The sequence below is a fragment of the Thermobia domestica genome, chromosome 11 (assembly GCF_964235325.1).
Source record: "Thermobia domestica chromosome 11, izTheDome1.hap1.1, whole genome shotgun sequence".
NCBI lineage: Eukaryota > Metazoa > Arthropoda > Insecta > Zygentoma > Lepismatidae > Thermobia > Thermobia domestica.
Window position 1 is genome coordinate 260,699,223 of NC_137464.1, and position 24,748 is coordinate 260,723,970.

Consider the following 24,748-nt stretch of genomic DNA (forward strand, 5'->3'; position numbering starts at 1 on the left):
TCAGGGAAAGTCAGGGAATTTTATAAAATATATTTTTTTCTAACATTAATAGTACATCAATTTGAGCTTGGCCAACCAATCACAGTATGGAACGTTGCTCAGATTTTTATGGGAGGTAAGTGGAATGTACGTATGAACAATTGATTATTATTTGTCTGTACAGAATATATGTTCTCATATATAAATATTCAACGTTATTTATTCCTTATTTATATGTCAACATCGTCTGACACCTGTCATGAAACTCAGGGAAATACATTTCTCCAGATCAGTAGGAATTCTGTTATTGTAATTAAATAAGGAAGGCAAGTCGTTGCATTGGCAACATTGCCGGAAGCAGGCATCTGCTACGATCCTCCTACGTGTCGCGTACAAAATACGAGTTGTGACAGGAAAAGACCAGCGTTCTGCTCTTGTTCATTGTTTCGTCAGTGTGTAACGGACTTCAATACAGTACGCTTGCCGCTGTTCCTGTTATAACAGTTCAATACATACTGTTTTCGTAAATTGTTCTTGGGGTATGCTTAATGAGTTCATAGAACTTTTATTTTTCTTTTTCTTTCTTTCTTTTTTCTTTTCTTTTTCTTTCTTTTTTTTTTTATCCAGCCTGCCCTTCCGCCACATCAGGCCGGATACTCGTAGTCTACTGTATATGTATGTATCTACATATATTGTAACGAAACTATTAACTATGTGGGAACATGGTTGAATAGATAATGCGGGACGATTCTAAGAGGAAAATGAAATTGAACAGTTTAGGCAAGGAGAAGTTGAAACGAGATGAATTTAAATAAAATGAAAGAAGCTATTTAGTTTAACTTGTGTAGGCTAAAGCAGTCGGGTGATAATGTAAGTAAATAACATTGAAGAGAGTTGATAGAATAAAGTAAATGAGATAAAACCCCAGAACTGTTACGATGTTCATACAGTCCTACATGAAATAAAATATATATGCTGGAATATAGATACAGTGTGAACAATGGAAAATACGTAGATGTGGGAAAAAAGTTGCCTGTCTTTGCATCCTTCCTCTCGGTGAAAGCACTTGCTAACACTGTCTAATTTTCGAATGCGATATTTAAAGAATTGTGCCTTTCAGCATATGAAAAATGGAAAGACGCGTAAGTTAACATTATATTTCATAAGAAAATTGAAATAATTATTGTTATTACTGCGGTGAATCAGTGGTAGATCCTTCACCTCTAGTGCATGGGGTCCTTGGTTCGATCCCAGCTCGTGCCAGGTGAATTTTGTGATGGACGAACACAATGTGCGTGGGTTTTCTTGGGGTTCTCCCGTTTCCTCCCACTTTCTTCATTCCGCCATTTCATTAATTTCTTATCATCACCGTTTCCTTTAGTCTAGCTGGTATAACGTGGGACGTAGAACTTGAAAATTTCATTTAATTTTGTTGTTATTGCTGTTAGTCATTACAGCATCGGTTGCACTCTTATATGGAGAACACAAGGTGCGTACCTGAAAATTACTGTGAATTTCAATCTATCTCTACGTATTCGCTCTTCACTTTCTCATTCGTTATTTGGGTCCTGAACCACGTTTCCAGTCAAATAATCAGGCCCTTGTCTTTCTAAAATCTAAAATTTATGTGAGTTTTCCAACACTTTACAGTGTCATATGAATGTCAAACATCTACATAAATAACAAACACCTCTTCATGAATTTTGTTGCGTGTTTTCTCCTGCGGGTGCAGCAAGTTGATTATGCAACGAGTCTCCGTTTATTTTATCATGATGTTGCGTCGTTCAGACGGCATCTCAGTCTAAGCATTCGACTGTCGTAACAGTTTCTAAGAGAAATGCAAAACTTTAAAATACAACCGAACCTCGTGTGTTATTCTTGTGCATTGATAAGAAACCCAGAAATAGGCTGGGTACAAAGGAAATGTGCATTTGCTGACAAACGATATGGTTTCGTGGCATCTTATGCGAAAATCCTTTCATTAACAGTTTCTGTACAACTAAGTTAGTATGAAATGTTTGTTTCTGTTATAATGTGGAATAGGCGGCCATTGTAAAAGTAAACTTTTGACTAGTAGTAATAATAATTTATATAAAATGAGAAGTGATACAAAGTTAAGTTAGATATCATAGTATCTGATGCTGTTGTGAGAAGTTAACATATGAATCAAATCAAGTTAGAGAGAACTGAGTTCTAGAACTAATATGATGTCTGTTTGATAGTGTAAATTCTGCCTGTAACATTGATTAGGTTTTGTTGGGTTTTATCTTATTGCAATAACGCACAGCAATACTCTTGGCATTTAGATGATAGGCATTACTTATCGTTGCTATTATTATTAAGTATTTTGCCTTTTAGCAGGTCCTGGAACTAATGAGGTTTATTTTTCTTTTTTGTTAATTTTCAGTTTGGGCCTACAAATGTTTCTTCCATGTTTCTCGGTTTTCACTTCCTCTTTTAACTCCCAATATTTTCTTCTATTTCTCAAATCATCGATCATTTTCTTCGTCTTCCTATTCCTCGCTTTCCTTCCATATTTTCTGCTACGGCAATATGAAGAAAACAGTTTCTTCGCAAGATGTGTCTAGTTCCATTGGCCTGTCTACGAAGGATGCTGGGAAAAGTGTCCTTTTCTCTCCTATCCGTTTTAATACATCTTCGTTTGTTTCTCTCTCTGTCCATTTTATCTTCTCCATCTTCCCCTAACACCTCATTTCGAAGCTCTGTAAATATTTCTTCTCTAACTTCCGTAATGTCCAAGTCTTTGAACCATACAGTCCCATACTCCATATACGTATAGCGCTTGACCAGTTTCTTCCTTAGCCCAATATTAAGGCTGCTAGTTAAGAGTGACCTTTTCTTGTTGATTGTTTATTTGGCTATGGCAATTCTCGACATGATCTCTTTGGTTCAGTGCATGTCGTTCGTCAAAATACTTCCCAGATATTTGAAATGATCGACCTCTTCAAATACTCTTTGTGCTATTCTGACCCGTAAGGACGCATTTCCACGGGATATTCCGATGACTTCCTATTTTTCGATGTTAATTTCCATTCCATATAGTTTCCCAGTGTCAGCTATTTTGTCAATCATCTCTTGTAGTATTTCTTCAGTTCTAGCTATAATAACCGTATCATCCGCATACCTGACCTTGTTAATGATCTGTCCTCCAATCTTGAAATCTCCAGTTCCTATTAATGTTTCCTTCATTAAACATTCACTGTAAATGTTGAATAATTGGGGCGACATACTACATCTTTATTTGACTTCTGTTCCAATCTCCACATTGTTTGTATCAACCTTAAAATTCTTTTAACATATTCTACGATGTTCGGAATGCCAAATAGTGTGTTTTGATACAATTATCAAATTATTGAAACTTTCTGAATTATTGACTTTCTTTTTCACTGTTCAGTAGGAATCATGCCAATAAGCTTATTTTCAGTAGTGATATCTTGAAAAGAAAAAAATAAAGCAAATTTATCCTTCCCTTAACATCGGACACGTTATAAAAAAGTATTTCTTTTCTTAATGCTCTAATATCACAGGCATAAATCTATACTTTTCAAGTAGTTCTCTTCAAGTCTAGACATACAAATTAAATTTTCAAAACATGGTCTTAAGAGAGAGAGGGGAGGGGAAGGGTGATGAACTTGGAATTACGGCTACGGTGCTGGCCTGGAGAAGAGAAGCAAACCATAAGGAACAACCTGATTATCTGAGGAATTTTTTGATCGAAATTGACCTTGAAAGTTGAATCACCAGAATTCATTCTGCAAATAACACGCATGACTTTAAGTTCTGTTTGCTCTACTCTGACCCGCAAGGGCGCATTTCCACGCGATATTCTCGTGCCTTACGATTTTTCGATGTTGATTTCCATTCCATATAGTTTTCCTGTGTCAACTATTTCGTGAATCATCTCCTGTAATCTTTCTTCGGTTCTAACTATAATAACCATATCATCTGCATACCTGACCTTCTTGATGATCTGCCCTCCAATCTTGAAATCTCCAGTTCCCATTAATGCTTCCTTCATTAAACATTCACTGTAAATGTTGAATAATTGGGACGACATACTACATCCTTGTCTGACTTCTCTTTTCAATCTCCACACTATTGGTTTCTTCTTCCTTCAAGCGCAACTTGATTCGTTGTCCTATGTACAGGTTGCGAATGAGTCGTCGGTCTCTCCAGTTGACCCCAGTTTTGTTACGTATTTGCAGAAGTTTCGTTTAATCACCATTTTATAGCTCCAATGTTTGTAAATGTGTCAGGTTCATTTCATAATAAAATATTTGTCATAAAATCAACTTATTCTTATTGAAAGCTTAGCGCAAAAGTTCAAAGACAGGAGATTAAATGGGATTTTTATTTTAGTTCTACTGTTATTTAATTACACGCTGTTAAGACTATAAAAAGGTGAAAAATTAGAAGGTAACTCGAATAGGATGGAAGTAAGAAAGTTATCTTTACAATATAGGTACATATATGTTAGTATGACTCTTCTCTGCTCTTTAGCGCTAAACCATGTTCATATGATGGAAGTTTTTTTATTTCTTTTTTTCAATCCAGCGATAGCGGGTATGGACCATTTGCCATTCTTGTTGTTCTTGTAGCCCCCTATTTAGCTTAGAATTAATTCATATGTCTAGTTTTGACATCTGAGCCATATCAAATCAAATCACATAATGGCTTCAGTAGAAACCTAAATATACCAGGGTCTCTATTGGTCACGAAGGTCACGGAGTTTAGCTTTTGGGTCACGATTTTTTTTTTTTTTTTTTAATTTTATTTATTTGTACAAGTATAAATAGAGATTGGAAAATGTTGTTGTATAAAACGTCAAAGTTCACCGCCAAAAATGTCTATGGTCGGCTGTAGATGGTACCAAATCGCAAGCAAAACACGCTTCTATCGCATGCATGAAAATTTGACCTAATTTACCCTTGAGATTGTCCTTCAGCTGGCATCATCGAGCAGTGGCGATACAAATTGCATCGTCGAAAGCACCTAGACATCTAACCAGTTTATTCAACTGCCGCAAAAAGAAGATTGAGAAAGCTTAAGAAAGGGTAAAACAATATTAGCCAACTTAGAGAGAATCCATCAGTACAACTGTTTACAATCAGTGTGATATTTTTAAAGGATTACTAAGGATTTGTCAATATATGTTCATCATGTGTATTTAGATATGTAATTTTAAGATTAGTGGATTTGTGAGTGTTCGCTGTTGGTTAGTTACCGAACAAAACACTATATATACTGAAAGTGATGTGAAAAGACACTAAGTTTTTATCGCTCCAGGGAATAGGCGTTGAAAGTAGAGATAAGATAAAGATAAGTGCTACAGAATATAGATACTGTTATAGAGTTTTTGAATGTAGGAAATTTTATGGTTTGGTAAAGAAAAGCTCACAAAAAAGTAATGAACTTACATTTTGGAATTGTAGTAGACACCCTGTATACGTAGTTTTTATTTTATTTTATTTTATTTATATTTTTAAGATATCTTCGAATATGCGTGAATGTAATTTCCTTATTATCTTGACAGGTGATGTTAAGAGAATTCCATCTACAACAATGAATTTCACACCATTCGGAGGCCATTTCCCTGCCTCCATTCCCATCCATCAGTTCGCAGCGAAATTTGCACACGATGGCTCAGCTGCACTGCAACCACAAATGATGGGCTCTGGAACTGTTGTGCTCGCTGCTAATGATGGCGTCCGATACCTGCGCACGGCAGAACATACGAACCCAGCTGCTGCTCACTTCGGTAACCAAGCTGCACTCACCATGCCTGTCAATATGGGGAAGTTCGTGCGACCTGGAGACATGACATCACATCAACAAGCAGCTCAACCAGTGGCCATGATCAACCCTAATGCCGCCAAATATCACATGGCGGCCATGCCTATTCATCACTTTCACCCAGCAGCTGCAAATGTCGTGGCTGTACCTTATAGTCAAGCAATGGTTGTGCAGCAAGTGCCCGTTTCGAACGCTACCGCTCAGGTTGCTATATCGTGTCAGGCTCCTACGGCTACATCCCCTGCAGAAGTGGCTGCTGTTCATGTGTCAACAGCGAACGCACATTCCATCAATGCACCACCAAATATGATACAACAACCACCACTTCCACATCACCAAGCGACGCCGCCATCTTCCCAGCCAACACCAGTGCACTTGCAGATCCCTAATCCACAGACTTCGTTACAAAGTTCCTTGCAGCAACAAACAACGAATCAACCCCCGACTCCTGTTCACACTCAACAGCCAACGACTCCTTCATCACAACAAACGCTTCCTTCCCCTCAGACTCCGAACGTTAGTGTGCAAAGTGTTCAGACTTCCTCCCCTGCATCTCATACGTCAAGTATAAATATACAAACTAGCATGCCAGATTCAGCTACGGAGAACATAGAGTCGAGACCAATTCAAGCATTAGTTCTGGACAAACAATATGAAGTGATTGAAATGCAGCCGCAGGAGTTGTGTGCTGCAATGCTTCGGGAGAACGCCGCTGCTATTGCCGAAGCCGAGAAGGTAATCCAAGCTTCCAAAGGGGTATCCACAAAAGATGATGACAACATTGATGGAGAGAAAGCTGAGTCAGATTCTAAACTTGCGAACGATTTTGACAATATTCGGTCATCTTATTCTCAGCAGGTTCCCACGCCGTGGCAGAGCATAGCAACTCCTGGTTCAGCGGTTGCCGAGTATCTATCTCGTCTTCCCGCTTCCACGCTCCCGTTGACTCTTCACCACTTCCTCAAATTCTCTGCGGACAGCATCAAAAAGGAGCCTGGAGCCACTGTCGGGAAGAAACCCAAAAAGAAAAAGAAGCCAAGGGAAAAAAAGCCGCGACCCAAACCGGGGGAGATCCGATTAACAACCGCTTTGGACGGTTCGACCCTGTATTGTTGTCCGGAATGCCACATGGCATATCCGGAGCGGGAGTTGTTAGAACAGCACATGATGGGTCACAAGCTTGAGCGGCGGTTTGTGTGCAATATTTGTGGCGCGGGATTAAAACGAAAAGAGCATTTGGACCGACATAAACAAGGGCATAACCCTGAACGCCCATACGTCTGCACTATTTGTCTCAAAGGATTTAAGAGAAACGAACATCTCACTCGGCATTTCATTATTCATTCTGGTGAGAAGAACCATGTGTGTTCGGAGTGTGGGAAGGCTTTTTATCGGAAAGATCATTTGCGAAAACATACACAAACTCATATCGCGAAGCGAGTGAAAGCCGAGCTTCAACAACAAGGGGTGTCCATAGGCTCTGTAGACCAAGTGATCCCAGCAGGCACTGTAATGCCTGTTGCTTCAGTGGCGTCAATGGCATCAGTCGCATCTATGGCATCTATAGCATCGATGGCATCCATGGTGTCTGTCGGCACCATGACTCCAGTGACTGCGGTGGCGTTAATGCCAGATGGAGCCACAGTGCCAATTATTACATGAGCTGTTTTTTTTTTTTTTTAATTGTTTTTATACATCTCCTATATTTTCAGTGTGTGTGATTGTTTGCCTACAAGTTGTGTTCATGTGTACGCTAGAAAAGAGTGGTGTGCCTTGGATCTTGTTGAGACCATAGGCGAAGCCTTACTACTGCAATGCTCGAGTATGTAGATAGAACTATATATATTCTATTCTAATTCTAGTGCAGAGGTTAACGAAAGAACGGTCAGTTGAGATGTTGACTGGATTATTTTTGTACTTCTTTTTTACAATACCGCCTACAATGTTTACCTATGTTAATTGTAGATATTGCCATATACGATATATAATAATAGCTATATGTAGCTGTAGTTTTTAAAGTAGTCATAATATTACCATGTTTCATGGTAGTGCCATCAGGCTTTATTTTCAAATGTAATTTCTTCAAAGTATTGTTCTCTGTTCTCTATCCTGTCTTGAGACTTTTTTTCGGAGTATATTATACGTAACGAGGGACACATTTTGTAATTGAAGTGTACATTGAGGTGATCTTTTATTCAGACTTTGTTTGTCTCTTCAGACTTAGCTAATGTTTGTTTCAATATTTTTACAATATTGAAGTTTCAAGCATTATGTTACTATTTTACATAAACGAAAAGAAATTGCCTTTTGTTATTTCAGGGGTTGTGATACAGACTGAAGTCTCAGTTAATCTTTAAACCATCCCTACCACTAGAGGCGTTCATTTGATTTACCCTCGTATTAATTTCTTCCAGTAACTTCCAAATGAATGGTTTCAATAATTAATGCATAATAAAAAAATGGTTTATTTTAAGACGGAGAATTCATATATTGTGACTGCATACACTCATTTTCACTCCTTCGTAAAAGAAAGGAAAAAAACAAGAGAATGTTTTCTACAGAGAAATGTATTTTAAAATAATGATCTACAGGGTGGTCCATAATTGTGTATATTATGTTTCAACTGCGGTAAAGAAACTAGCAACATAAAATTGAACACAAACTCATTACTCTCAGACCTTTTCTTAAAAGAATTTTAATCTCTGTTCTCCATGGCATAGGCCACCAATGCACCATCGAAATTCAGTGTATGCCTGGAGACGAAGAGCAAGGCTGTCATAAGCAGATTGACAGACACGTGCTGGTATCTTGTGGAACTCTTCTGTGATAGCTTCTTGTAGTTTGGCCTAATTGCATCTATGATGTTGATACACTTTGTCCTTTAAAACACTCCATAAGAAAAGGTCAGGTGATTCAAATCGGGAGGTCGAGCTGGCCATTCCATAGATCCACGTCGACCGACCCAGCGATTCGGGAATGCTTGGTTCAACCCGACCATCCTGTCTGGCATACACTAACGGTTCGAAGTCCAGTAACTGTTATATTCTCACCCTCAGGTTACACAGTGTTGCCATATCGAAACTTTTTGTCCAGAATTACAAGTAACTACAGTCAGTTAAATATCAAAGAAATAATTATGGGCCACCTTGTAGCTGGTATCCAGCCAATAAGGTCCAAACTTTCCGTATTCAAATTCTCTACTTACGAAAACAAAGAAGCTACGGTTCAGACTTTTCCCTCGCGGTATAAAGTGAAATCAAGACGCAACTTGCTCTTTTCAAGAATGTCAGAAATTCTCGTTATGTCTTCCTGCATGCTGAAAAGTTCGTGTTAAATTGATGCTAACATTAAGTAAATGAAGTTACAATTTTCGGATTTGGAATTTACTTTTATAAGCTCTAGTGGCGTATAATTTAGTGCATTTGTATAGGTATGTTTTTAAAAGAAGGGCCTGCACAATCAGTGCAATATATAAGTCTTCTATTGTCAGATATTTTCACCCGATTATTTTGAAAGAATTTCTTGTTAACAGTGCAAACTATTTACAGCATAAACTGGAATTTAGTACACTTTCCGTGAAACAATCTTTCGCAAAGACCTAATATACATCTGTTTTAAAAAAATACACACCTTTTCTTTAATTTTGAACGTATCTCTATAACTCTTGCTGGTAAACAGAACGTTAGGAAAGGGAAGCAAGCTGTACGATGGACCGAATTCTGTATGTGGATTTCGTTGAGGTTCCTCGGTGTCCTTTTTCTTTATTCCACTGTCATCCATCTACATTAGTCTGAGTAGGTCAGTAAACTAATGATTTTTAGTTTTCCATTGGTATCAGTCTGTGCTCGTCGGAATAAAAATTTGTATGCAGAAAAAACAATCCTTGTGTCTACAGATATTGTACCACGAAACGGAATGGGTTGACGTGATTTTCTTTGCTACCGGTATGATTCATGCTAGTACCTCAGTCCCCGTTAATCTACGTGACAACTATTGAAGCTGAACAGTGCTAATAATAAATGAACGTAAAATAGTCGTTTTAGCCATCACAGTACACTCTGTTATCATTTTATATACAAGCTGTTTCAAAACAACACTGACAACGTTTGGGAGGTTATTCCTGACAACCAAGGTAAGACAAAAAATATAGACCAACCTAGGTGCAAAAATCCATCATTTCGGAGTGACAGCCTGCCGAAAATATGAAAAAAATGAACTTTAAAGGTCTATAGCTCGAATACTATTTGACCTACCGTAGTCGGGTCAAGCACTTTACTTAGGAACTAGTATGTGCCCTATCCACTTCCGTAACAATTTTTATAGAGGTAATTCGTGAGTACTTCATATTATATGCCCATAGCCAAACCCCTTTTATAAAAATTGTTGCGTGAGTAGGAATCTTCCAAATGTTGTCGGTGTTGTTTTGAAACACCCTGTATATAGTAGAAATTGTTAGTGAAACATTTGAATCAAGACAGGATTTGAAAGGAGCAATTATATTAGTAGATGTAAGCCATTGTATTGTATAAGGCTGGGCTGCTCGTTTTTTTTCTTCATTGAATTCTTGAAGTAAAATATTCTTAGATTACGAGTATACTGAATGGACAGGCATGTATTGTCTGATATAACTTTTCATACATTTCTAGTCATTAAGTAATATTTGTGAATAGTCCGTTGTGTTATATCTGTGTATTTGTATATTTTGGTCATACGCAAATGGTGCTGATCATGCGTTTTAGACAGTTGTTTGATCCTCAAAATATATAACTGATTGAACAAGAAACTGTATATCTATAGACTTACTTTTTTTTTAATCTTCTTACATTCATCTCCACTTTTCTTTGAGTATTATTAGCAAATAACTTAAAGAAACCAATGAGTCAGATAATAGCTGGAGAATGCTATTCAGTGAACTATTAGTTGCTTTAAAGGCCTTTCATATAGTGCTGAAATTTTATTGTCGGACATTTATAATCTATGACCTAAGATTTGGGGCCTATAAGAAAAGGTTGGGGGGGGGGGGGGTAGAGTTATTTAATTGATTTGATAGCACTTTGCGGATACTATGTGGGTCACTTGATAAAATTTTTAGTATTCATTCGTGTCTCAGATTTTTCTCTAAAATTCAAGAAAGATGAGGGGTAAGCGTAGTGAAGTCTGTACAAGGGCGCCCATTAGGGGAGCAGGGGGGGGGGGGGGCGAGCGGAAATTGGACTTCAGAAGATCGAAAACTCAATAGAATTTTTAGAATAGTTACCGCAAAATTTGAAACTATATTTGAAATGTCGCTTATACTCCCCCCCCTCTGAAAACCACAACTTGGGCGCCCTTGAGCCTGTAAGATCAATTTTATAGAATAAACGCATTTTCTAAAATTTTTGAAGTGTTATTTTTGGTTTCGTAATTTTGACATTTTAACTTCTTCTACTCAAGATGTTCTTGTGAATAACAAATAAGGAAAAGTTGCTTGGTAACTCTAGCAATACATAAAAATGCTTAAAGGAGAAAACAACCAATTTAAACTTATTTTTACACACAAGATTCTCTGTAGGTGCCAATTCAATAACACACAAAAAGTGAATGACTGGAGTCGGACTCGAACCCGGGATCTTCGGAACCAGTTCTTCTATTTTTCATCCATTTCTCTTGAATAGTTTTCTTGGCCACCAGGATGCTACTCTGTAACTTAGTGTGCTCCTTTAAGGGTTAATTTTTGTAGAATAGATTTTCCGTTGCTATGTTTAAGAACTACTTGGATTTCTAAACAAGAAATGTTATGAAAATGTCTGATTTAAAATACAGCATGCCCATTAAAATAGAAATTATCCAAAGCAATGTAATATCACGTTAAATAATGAACTTGGACCGCCATCCATGGGTAGGATTGTAGCGAACAAAATATGTAATTCTTTTGTCTGTTTTTCAAGTCTTTTAATTCAAATGTTCTTTTTAGAATATTCTCCCTTGGTGTAAATTAAAGTTGTTTTTTTACGGGGATTATTATCTTTTTTGTCGAACAAGAATATGTATTGTGTGAACATAGGTATGCAATGCGTTTATTAAACAATGAACAAGTCAGGTTTAAAATTGAAAAGACAAAGATAAAGTATGTACTGAATGGAAACCAGTCCTCTTATTTTTCATCCATTTCTCTTGATTTTTTTAAAAAGTAAATAATATGAGTGTTTCAGTTAACAGAGCAATGATCAGCAAAATAATAAAATTATGTGCAATTTTTATTAACAATGTATTCCTTGTACCATAATGAACAAAGCGTTATGTATGTATATATTATATATTTAAAGAAATATTGAACAAATTATGTGTTAATCAGTGGTAATATTGAATTTTTTAAACTCCGAATCTATTTTCAATTTTATGTTATAGCAGTCCAGCCTTACAAAAATTGAAAATTTCTAATTAGATATATTAAGTGTGTGTTATTAAGTAAAATTATGAGAAAACATATGAAACAATGATCTGAACAAAGGGATTAAGATGTGTGTGTGTTTATGTTTCTGTGAGAATATATTGTGAGTGTATTTCTTGTATAAAAGCAATGCAAGATAATGAATGTGACTTCTGTTTCCTTTCTTTGTGTTAAAATGTGTGCATTTTCCTATTTTGGTAATCGCAAGTTGGGGAACATAATTCTCACTTTGTGTCTGAGTGAGCTTTTAACATACTACAAAAGATTGAACTGAAAACTTAAATACATCGAAATTAGTGGCGGTTCTTAGAGGGAAGTCGCATTAGTCAAAATTACAGTTTTATTACTACAAAGTTTGGGAAGAAACGTATATAATATTCTGTACTTTTCTCTGTACTTTCCTTAGCTTGGAGCATGATATTGTAATTTCAGGATGCTCACCAATCGTGAAAACCGTGAATAAGCCATGGATTCTGTATACCATGGAAAAAAAAAAAATGGAATAAGCCGTGAATTTCGAAAACAAATCTTGAAAATCTAGAAAAATTTTAATTTTTGAGTGTTTTCCATGTTTTTTAATGTATGTACAATTGACGTCGTAGGTTTCAACGAGAGCAAGGTTAATTATTCCATTATAAAGTATCGATCGTCGCTCATGCCTTGGGTCCCGCACCAGGCGGTTTTTATTGTCATTGTGCGGTTAGTAAAGGCTATTTTTATAAACTTTCTGATAGTTTTTTATAAACTTTGAAAAATTTTAGATCGTAATAACCGTGAGGAGGCCGTGAATTCGATTATTTAATTCGAATGAGAATCCGGGAATATTGACTGATGTGATTCCCTCAAGAACTGCCACTGGTCAAAATTAAAATAGTAATTATTATTATTATTGTTATTGTTAATATTAATAATAATAATAACAATAATAACAAGTAGAGCCAAGATGTCCTGAGACTATATTCATGAGTGAAGTTTTATTTCTTCCAAAGTCTCACCTTTTCCAAATTTATTTTTTAATTGTTGAAAGGTGAGCAAAAGTGTGTGCAAATCGAAAAATCAAAAGAAAGCTATCCCGATAATAGATAATTGCAGTCTCAGTATTTCATACGGATTCATAATGAAAAATTTTTTTATGATTTTTATTATTATTATTATTATGTATTCTTTAATTATTATTGTAGTGGATATAATAGATCGGAATAATCCAGTGATTCCGTTTGGTACGTTATTTCTGGAAGTTTTCAATACTAATTTTATTCAAATGCAGTTCTGGAATTATTCATTTCTAAAATTGTTAGCTGTAAGGTCAAAAATAAAGGGATTTCGCCCCTTAAGAATATATATATGTATGATTGAATAAATGCTGACGATCCAAAAATGGCGGGTGACATCATATCTTTATTTCATGTGTAACATATTAATTTTATGCATACAATTCGGGGTATCTGAATATCATAATTTCGAGGCACTAAATATTTTTTTCTTATGTAATCGATGAGATATTGACAGACAGAATTATGGTGATAACTTCCTGTTTTTTTCCTTTTTGTCTTTACAGCATGCCATGCATGCGAATGTTTTGTTTGAAGGAAGCAAATGAGATGTGATCAATAGAAGTAGGATATTTTGTTAATTGTAATATAACCATACATGTAACTATGCGTTAAGCAAGTTGTTTTGCATTGTTTTACAGCGCATACTTGTACGCTGCACAACTACTTTCTTTAATTAATTAATTTTTTTTTAAGTATGTGGTTATGTTTTCACTATTTTCTGGTAAGTATTTTCTGTTTTCGTTTCGAGATTTCTTTGCGTCAGTTGTATATGGGACAAAGAAAATCCGAAGCGGAAATAGAAAATGAAGTACTTACCAAAAAACAGCGAAAATATATTCATACACACTATAATATGCACTAAGGGAAACTTAGATGAGGTCCTTACATTATATCCGGGGGGGGGACTGTTTCCATGCAGTTTCGATGCTACCTAGTAGGGGGCCGCGATGGATCAGTGGTAGAGCGTTCACCTCCGGTGCGTGGGGTCCCTGGTTCGACCCTAACTCACGCCAGGTGGCCTAACATCATGTTCGTGCATTTTCTCGAGGTTTCCCCACCGTCTTCATTCCACAATTTCATTTGAATTTCATCACCATCTCCTTTAGTCTACACTGCATAATCGTGGGATCTAAAACTGAAAGATTTCATTTTTATTTCCATGCTCTCTCGCATCTTTGTCAATGTGTTCCGATGCGCTGCGGAAGTGGTAACATGTAGATGTGTTCCTTATCCACAAAGTGAATTTATTCAGTATCTGTCGTATACCTTCAATTAGCAAAAAAGTATATATAGATAGGCGGATGGATTAGAATTCAGTATTAAGGCTATATGAGACATGGATCTACAGCCTAAAGTGGGATCCGAAGCACGTGAACTTCCAGCAGGATTCGAACCGAGGTTTCCAGCGCCGAAGACACGTGCGCTAACTATACAGTCACAAGGGAGCTCAGCAAATATACACTCTGATACTTTCGTTAAAAAGCTTCATCAGATTGAAAGGGGAAGAAGGGAGAAAAGAAAAATCAAAGAACACAGAAAGAGCTTATAATCGACCAGGTGGAGGACGTTTTGGAATGCAGTGTCACGTGATAGAAATAGAGTTTAGTTGGAGGAAGACATAACTAATGGGATGGTAGGCGCGAGAAAGAGTGAAGAAACAATAAAGAAAAAAAAAAAAAAAGATATTTCTTTGTTTCAACTATACAATGTTCCAGAGGGAAATCACGTCCCGTTGGGATATGATAGGGAGGTCATTCTAACCAAAAAAAATCCTATCACAGTGTGTTCTGTTGTCAACGGTTTGCGAGCTACAAGTTGTTAACTATTTTTTAATGAAAGTATTTATTGCTGATCCTGTAGTTATAGTACAGATGTGAGACATAACCCATTTGAATGGTGATGAGATGTCATTTTTAATGAATATGTAGCGTGTGGCATTGTGAATACAATGGAAAATCTATTCAACGTCAGAAATAAGAGATCTTTTAGATTTTTGTAAAAGAATCTCCATTGCCTTCCATTGATACACAGTAATGTCATAAATTGGATGTCGTCACCATACAAATACGCTACCTCTCGCCTATGTAGAATAGCTACTGGATGAACAATAAATACTTTCATTCAAAAATAGTAAACAACCCGTAGCACGCAAACCGTTGAGAATAGGCCACATTGTCATAGGAAGTTTTTTTCTTTCTTTCTTTCTTTCTTAGAATCACCTCCTAAAAGAATGCGGTTTCCTGCTGGGATACTCTGTCGAGTTGTGTTTGAATTTAACGTCCCGTTTAGCACCGAGGCTGTCATCAGTGTTTTTCCATGTAGTCCCCATTGAAGTCTATGCACCGTCGCCACTTTGTGTGCAGCGAAGAAATCCCAGAGAAAAATAGTCTTTGTTATGGCCTGCAAACCACTGGGAAACAGCCTATTGGACCTCGTTGTCCCTGCAGGTTTTTATTACTATTATTATTATTATTATTATTATTATTATTATTATTATTATTATTATTATTATTATTATTATTATTATTATTATTATTATTATTATAGGAAATAGTGACTAGGGGCCATGTTCGGACTGTAGGGAGGATGATTCAACACTTGGAAACTACAGTCAGCAATGGCAGACTGAACCTTCCAGGCCGTGTATAAAGAAGTCCAAGTCCGCACGAACATTCGCTACGTGGCGTAACACAAACACTCTGCTCACGTCCACTGATTGCTCCGACTGACCTCAAATTGCGCAGCGGAGTTTCCTACAATGCCTATGGCGTGTGTGTCAGGCGTCCCTCCCTTCCTGTCTAGGTAAATAACCTATTGGGCGCCCCTCGTACATACAATATAATTTTAATTGTCGAGAAATCGTTCTAACGTTACTTTTGAGTGCAAGCGTGAATTATATAACTATTAATGTAAAGATTCAATTAATTTAGGTTTTTATTATAATGTAATAAGGAAAACGTCTGGCACATTATTATCTGATTCTGTTCATATTTGAGTAATACAGTATACAAATTATAACTAAAAAGGGCAGAATTATTCGGTGACACAATATTCAAAAAGTGCCTCTCGTTTCATCTTGCAGCGAGAATAACTTAATTTTTCAATCCTACTTTTATTGATCATAAAGGTATAATAAAACTTTCTTACAAATTTTTAATTAAATTTGTGGTTGCCAGCAAGTAATACTTTGGTTGTGCATTCGTCAGCAAATGTAGATCCCAGCCTATACAGATTCTTTTGTCAACTACTTCGTATTTGGATGTAACTAATTGGGTGTGTATATATATATTAAGTAAGACACCATCTGCTTCAAGTCACAACAAATTTCACTGATATCGGCCCACTTACTTCCAAGTTGTTGAAAAAATAATTCGTATAGGCAGGTATCCATTTCCACTGACGATTTTCTATAGTGATATATGTATAGTTTGACTTAGTATGTAATTCATATGTATAACTCAATGAAGATAAATTTTGTACGTTAGGCATATATATATGTTCTTTTAAAGCTCTCATTATTTATGTGAATTTTGTGCATTTCTTTTCTTATTTGAAAAACACGTTAAAATATTAATTACGATCTTGAAATATGCATGCATTTACAGCTATTTCTTTCTCTCTCTCTCTCTCTCGTCTTTAAATTGAGTGAGTTGTATTTGAATAGACATTTTTTGTTCTTATTATTGTGTAATGACTTCTACAAGCTATATGAATGTAAAGCCAATGATTGCAACTGTGGTTATGATATACGGGTGTTTATTCAATATTGTTCTGAATGAAAACCTTTTCTGTAAAACTAATTTGTGTTTGAGAGAACTATTCATGTCGTATAACTTTTAATCATTTCTAGACATTTTAGTGTATTTGTAATGGAAACGAAAATCAGTTCTAGAGCATATAATTGCTGGTATAATCGATCTTCAGAAGGGAATTTGGAAAAATCTTCGATTTTTTTGTTTTTTAATTACATTACTAAACGTAAGTGGAATTTTGCCAATTTATGATAAATGTTGTTTTAAGCAAAGTGACACTAACATTTTCACATGATAATAGATACAAAATAAACCTCGAGCTTGAATAATAATGCCTAGCGGTTGCATAGATATCCAAGTATTTTATAACGTGTGACATCGATATGAATAATTCCCGTGGGCAGTATATTGATAAGACCTTAATTCCAATAATGTAGAAAAGCCTAAATTTCTAGGCAGATGTGGGTTTTATTTATTGATTAATTCGGGTTCATCTTGCTATGTCGCTAATATTGAACGGTAATGTTCCACTTAGGTGCTAATCTGATTGTAGAACATGACATAATATAACATTCAATCCTAGAATTCCTTATACATGTATATATCGCAATGAATGAATACCAAAAATCACCTAGTAAAAAAGTGGGTTCCAAAGGAATGTTAACTATGAACGTGTAATTAGTGGAAATATCTCTTGGAAGTGTTTTGCAAGTGATGTGTTAAATTTTAAACTGATATTTCCAATGCGTCGCTGGTCTGCAACGGGGTTTATTGTGAATGGGTGTGCTAAAAGGATCTTTTTGATTTCTACACCTTTTAGAAGTAGTTTTTAGTTCTTCTTTGGAAAGGAAAGTTTGAGCGAATAATACATAAAACGTGTAAATACACTCAATTTTGTGATAAAAATTTACACATTTTGAATGTTTTGGATAAACTACACTAATTAAACAAGCTTAGTAATAAACCATGGTAGCTTATTATCATATACGCTTGCCTTATATCATATACATATAACGAAGTCTTAGAATACTGTATAAATATACTGGTTGGCGATCAAACTAAAAATAAATAAATCAAAGCTTTTAATTAGCCACCGTTTTAACCTGTGGTGTACAGCAAGCCGAAGATTCGGGATAAGATTGGGAGGGGAGGTAGTTGGAAAAGTAATTATGAAAAGGGGTTGCTTTCCTTCAAAATTACCTTCCATGAATGAGCATATGTTTCTACGAATTTGGTGCTATTGTTGATTCGTGTGATTCATCCGCATTATTCACAATGTGTAAATAATTACAAAAATGAGTTCGCCTTGTAAACAGGCTAGTATAAACCATATCGGCATGGCTATATATTTATATCTATCTGGGCCGCGGTGGCTCAGTGGTAGAGCATTCACCTCTGGTGCATAGGGTCCCTGGTTCGATCCCAGCTCGTGCCAAGTGGGCTTTGTGGTGGACAAACACCGTGTGCGTGGATTTTCTCGGGGTTCTCTTGTTTCCTCCCACGTTCTTCATTCCATTCATTTCTCATCATTGTCGTCTCCTTTAGCCTAGCCGGCATAACCGTGGGACGCAAAACTTAAAGATTTCATTTAATTTCGTTCTATCTATCTATGTATTTATCTATATCTAATGCAAGTATGCTTTAGCATTAATGTACATTTTATGTGTTATATGCTCACTTATTTACTTTCCAAGAAGAAATTAGATTATTTCTGAAGATAATCGAAATATCAGTTTGAAATTCACACACTTGTAGCAGAACACTTTTTAAAGTAAGTTTTGCTATAGTTCATTGTGTTACAGTGTCTTGAGTGCGTGATGCCTAACCAGAATAGCGTTTATTGAAATTACATCTAAATTCTTTTATAAACGACAAAGAACGATGCTCAGGTGCTTGACGTCGGCTCACGTGGATAACGACTGATTTTCTAAAGAATTCAATTCTTCAACGAATGCAAAGCTACAAGAATCACAGTTCAAATATTCTCCCAATTCTAGCTTTATTACAATAGGAAACGTGTGAATGAAGTGTATTGGAACCTGATTGAATGTTGTAAAAATGTTTTTCTTCGAAGTCATGCAGTAATTTAAACACGAAACTTTGTTGGTATTAAATTGCAGCAATGGTAACTGCTACAAAATTTGGTTAATATATCTAATGCTGTCAACGAACATTAGACACACTATGTAGCGCAACTCTGCTCAGAATGACCTTACTGCTATTATGTAATAGTTAGTATATTATAACTAGATGGTGGAGGTGCCCTACTGGTTGCGGTCCCGTCGCGGCAAGTAGAACAAATTATTATTGCGGTGTAAATTGGTACATCAAACAAACACCAAGTTCTTTAAAGAAGTAATTATACAAAATTATACTCACACAGATTATTATTATCGTGTGTAATGTTATATCGCTCGATCCTCGATATTCCATAAACCTTAAGAATCTAAAATTGGTATTAATGATTATTCAACACATATGCATCGTGATCTAAAATTTAACCTGGGAATCACATACACTATGGTTTCTTTTTATTATTCACCGCATGGAAGTGTAGTTTTGAAGTTAACTCCAACGCAAAAATTCAATAGTGCACCTCCAACAGGTTCTTGAGCCCTGGAGTACCCACGTAGCCGGCGCATATAAAACAAAGTAATAACTGCTTCCAAATCTTTTGTTGTAGACGTCGTAATTCTCAGATACGTAAATATATACATTATACTAAGGTCTTGAAAAACATTTATTTATTAATTCATGCAATAGGGTCTAAATGTTAGAAGTTATTCGTTGTTATTAAGTTATATACGAGGAATAATCGAGAAAAAGTTTACAAAGCATAAAAGTTTTGTTATTCACTGTAACTTAACGAAAATTTGTTTGTAGATCAATAATATGTCTGTCTTGGTGCACGTTTGCAGACTTCGAATTCTGATCATGTATACCCGAGAAGCGGACATTGAAAATGATGACTCGTCTGGAAAATTGGCCAAGAGTAGAAGAGAGGTTACATTCATTAGTGCGGTTCCTGTGAGCGAAAAACATTATACCTGCTGACATTCATAGGCAGATGGTGGAGGTGTATGAGAAGGCTAAATCTCAAAGAAACATGTAGGGAAGTGGTGTCGTACCTTCAACGAAAGACAGACTAATATTGTTAATGACAACCCTGGACGCAGCGGTAAACTCAGTTCTTCACCACTGACGTTCGTTTGGAACGACTAGAGCACCCCTTCTACAAGCCTGAGCTAGTCCCACTGACTTTCACCTTTTCCCTGTTCTAAAGAAAAAAAAAAATGTCTGGCCATTAATATCTAGCATACGATTATGTAAAAAATACTGCCTCACGGTGGCTATGAGAACTTTACGCGTTCTTCTATGCAAATGAAAGAGAAAACTTTTCTGCCGTTGTGATAAGCGGTTGAACAAAACGAGGACTGTTGTTGAGTGTCTTCTATCATCAGGTGTGTTGATCTTCCAGTTATCTTTCTCACACAAGTCATAATAGGCTTTGTAATTTTTTTCCGATCACCACTCGTACTTAAAAAAAAGGGGGGGAGGAGTAAAGTTATAAGTAAATTTTCTAAGCAACCAAGTGGCTCAGAAATATTTCAGTATCTTTTGGTACTCAGAACGAAAATCAAACTGGTTGCTTCATTTCTTCACACTGTTCAGAATGATGGACACTGTCTAATACATGATGGACACTGATTTTGAACAGTGAAGATATCAGTTAATTTAATTGTTGTTTAGGTTAGGTATTTCGGTGGTAAAATTTCATTTTTCCTTGTCTAAGTAAACACATTGGTAGTATTTCGAATATAAGTACTAGACAAATTACTTACGTTCATACATTTCTTCGTAAAAGGGTTTGAGGTTTCAATATAACGCAATTGCTCAAACTTGTAATAAATTAAAGCTTGAGGGCTTACACATTTAAATCAAAAGAAAACTAGTCTTAATATCTACAACAGTTCCTTCTATTTAACTTTTCTGACTTTACATTACTTAGTGTGTACATATTAGGTATAAATAATTTTAACTTTCATTAAAAACTTGTATAGCTTGATATTAAGGTCTCAAGAAAATTAAGGACATTGTAATGTATATATAGTTCTTCCTCCTATCCAAGAAATGTTAATGGTCATTGAGAATATCAAGTGGTTCTAGTGATTGTATTTCGAATATGTAGTAATGAGCATTCAAATGCATAAGGACAGGCTTAACAATAAATAGAATTTACTTATAGTGGAGCCGCGTTTCACGAATCTCTCTCTACGCGAACAAATCTGTTCATTTGCAAGTTTTGTGAACATTTTTCCTTCGACTCACGAAAGATTTTCGAGGTACGAATATATACACACGCCTGTATCCACAATCTCACGAACTCAGTAGTGCGTTCGCGCATTTGTCGTAAGAATTATTTATCAGAGTGATGTGTTTAGAAACTACTGTCCGTTCTGTGTTGTATTTACCTTGATTTCAATGAAAAAAAATAATTTAGGTTGAGACTCAAATGCATTTTTTAAAAGTATTTTAAAATATTTCATCCATAATGCGTTAATGTACGCATTTTACGCAAGACTCGATAAAAAGTATAACTTCTTATCTTAATTCGTAGTATAAATTATTTGAGATGATAATTTCAGCTTGCAATCCTGCAGCGGGCCTGTTTCGCAGATGCCGGTTGATACTAAAACCTTCTTACATCCCTGGTATTAAGCAGCATAAATAAATAAATAAAGGGTCTGCTGTAGGATGGCATGTCGAAATTATCGTATGGAATGATTGATGCAGAAAAACCTCTTCTTGTTCTGTAACTTGACCTCCTGCGTAACTTGGTTTCATTTTTATAGAACCTGTATTTTCGCGTACGATACATATTACTCATTCTGGAAGTTGGTCACCTTGTCTGTCTTGGAATTTTACCACACTAAAGGAAGTTATTCCCATGCTACCGGTTATGATGTTAAATTCACCTCTGTATGTTAGGCATATAAACATTCGGCAATCTACGCAATCTTCTTTATTTCTTATAAACCTGTTCAAAATATCTTTGAACTATTTTGTTATATTTTGAAAGGGTAGTGAACCCAAGGGAAAGAATCAATCTACAGGACGCAGTGGGTTCTGTTATTGGCGAAGTATGGTCACCGTTAAGTTCTTCCATTTGTGTTCAATACTGCAAGATATTTGTTTCTTCAGTGCACACGAATTTATTGGACTATGGATGTTCTTGAGTTCTCTCACGTGCTTTTCTTTTGGAGAATTTGTAGGAAGTTTAAAACAAATGACGATCGGATTAATGTTACAAAGTGTTAAAAAGAAAAAAATAGCTCTCCAGTGCTTGATGATTAAACTCATTAGCACAGTGAGTGTAGTTGTTTGCCAGTCAATGGAGAACTAAATTAAGGGCCGGTTTTAGTATTTCCATAGAGGAAGGAGACAAGCAGTTGACAGGCAATGTTTACAGTAATTTCTGGAACTAAGGTAATGAATAGTTATTTCATTAGAAATGCTCATATTACAGTTTATAATAGTATTTGCTAAATATATATATATTTTCTGTCAATTGGCTATCTGTCCAAGTTGACTACTTTTCAGTGCAATAAATAGCGGCGAACATAGGTTTCCTTGTAGTACACATTAAAGTAAGTTATAATTGTATTATGTTTCTGCCATTTTATTCCCATGTATTCAATTTTGATTTATTTTTATACTTTGAAACTAGAACAGGTGCTAGATAACAGTATTAAATAGTATATCGGAAAAGATGATTAAATTCTACATATTTTTTTTATTACTATTAGCATTATGAAAGTGTGTATTAACTTAAATTTCTTCATTTTGGTGCCACCTTGTAATGGTTGAATTTTTCAGTATATTTTCACTTCAAAATACTAGAAAAGTTTAAGGTTATTAACATTTTACTATAGACCTTTTAAAATCTTGTAAAGTGGTATAATCTAAAATAATTTTCACAAGTGTTACTTATTGTTGAGCAGCCTATAGACAGTTGACTTTTACTCAACAACGCAACAATGAGTAACTTTTGAGAATACTATGTATTTTATGTGTTAATATTTTTAGGAATGCAGCAGTGTAAAATTTAATTACTGTTCTTTAACTTTTACATCGTTTCTGAAATGTAGAAACGCTTTACAAATTTAATTAACTCGCCCTTCACCTCTTACATTTTCAGATTATTTAAGATGATTAAAATCATTTTCGCGTGTAATTAGAACACAATTCGGCAGTTAATTCCAGACTTAATTTCTAAAATTTTCGGGAAAATACAAAGAAAAGACCTGCAGACAAACTTGATATCTTAAACCAAGGCCAGGAGGATTTAAAACGTCCTAAAAGACATAATAATTGTAGAATCAGTAGAGAAAAGGTTTTAATTCAGAACAAATGACGCTGTGTGTTTGTTGTCATTGCGAATGTGTGTATGTATATATTAATATATATATATTTTTAAAATATAAAAGAAAAAGTGAAGTATATTTTATGTAAGTGGTATTCTCTACAAACGAACAAGAATCCTGTTACTTCTTAAGAGTGTAGAAGAAGAATTAAAATATTATATACAGTATTGTTTGATTCACTGAATATTATATAAGATTTTTGTAGTGTTATAAGTATGTTACATAAGAGAACTCGCTTATTCTTGCATGAAAGACAAAAAACTTATGTTCACAGAACTTCTTTATGAAGTCTGTTGTAAAAAGAGAGGATTAAAAAATGGTGGTCAGACTGAGTTTGTACAAAGCTACAAGTAGACAGAAAATACGCTGTATTTTACAGACATTGAGTATAACGAAAGACAGTATTATCTTTATTGTAAATAGTGTTAAATCGTTTATTATTAAGAGGTTTTCCTTATTTTGTGACTTCTTGGCTGATGTAAGCCTCACAAAATAAATTTGACTTGATCTATAATGACATATAATGTAAAAATATAAATAAGTGAATTGGGAGTGCAATTGTTACTCCAGTAAAAGTGCCAAGTCTTTTTTGCCCAATAATGATTGCAAAATAAACTGGGCGTTATGAATATATTTAGTCTTTTCTTTCCTTCTTTTTAATTCGCAGAACTCTAGATTTATCTTATTTTGGACGTTACCTAACTGTCGGGAAACTGATTTCTGATCTGCCTCTCAACAGTTGGTTGTTCAGTGATGTGACAGAATTTCTGCGGATACCTCAGGGAAAATAAATGACTTATAAATCTCTTAACCCCCTAACCCGCACATGTACTTTCTGCGGGTCGCCTCAATTTTCAGCCGACAAGACCTCACAGTTACTCTTTTGTGCTTTGAATTTATTTATTTATTTATTTATTTGACAATCACCAGATACAGCTCAGAGGCAACAACAACAATGGAAAGGATTTGGGAAGGTATCGGCCAGGGCCTGTCTTAGTAGGTACCATCCCGGCATTTGCCTGGTAGGATTGAGGGAAACTCTGAAAAACCCCAATCAGGATGGTCGGCAGCGGGAATCGAACCCGCGACCTCCCGAATGCGAAGCCAACTCTCTACCACTTGAGCTACTTCGCTTGCTTTTAATTCCATCAGCTTTATGGATTGGATCATGCACATGCACTGCTACAAACAGTTTACAAAAGTGACCCGTTGCGAAAAATCAGGGCCTTGGCTATTTATCACTGTCCTCACATTCTGCTTCAGTACTTCATCTGTTTTGAAACGTTCAATGCA

At 35.6% G+C, this 24,748-nt stretch overlaps 1 protein-coding gene across 3 annotated transcripts in view; it reads left to right on the forward strand.

Moving 5' to 3' along the window:
* Positions 1-23,411, forward strand: part of LOC145664996 (uncharacterized) — a 39,714-nt gene extending 16,303 nt beyond the window's left edge. For all 3 annotated transcript variants that reach the window (XM_081732179.1, XM_081732178.1, XM_081732180.1), the window contains exon 3: positions 5,534-23,411. In XM_081732179.1, the coding sequence (XP_081588305.1) occupies positions 5,563-7,455 (1,893 nt within the window). In that variant the 5' untranslated portion in view covers positions 5,534-5,562 and the 3' untranslated portion in view covers positions 7,456-23,411. The remainder of the gene's footprint in view (positions 1-5,533) is intronic.
* The last annotated feature ends 1,337 nt before the right edge of the window (positions 23,412-24,748 follow it).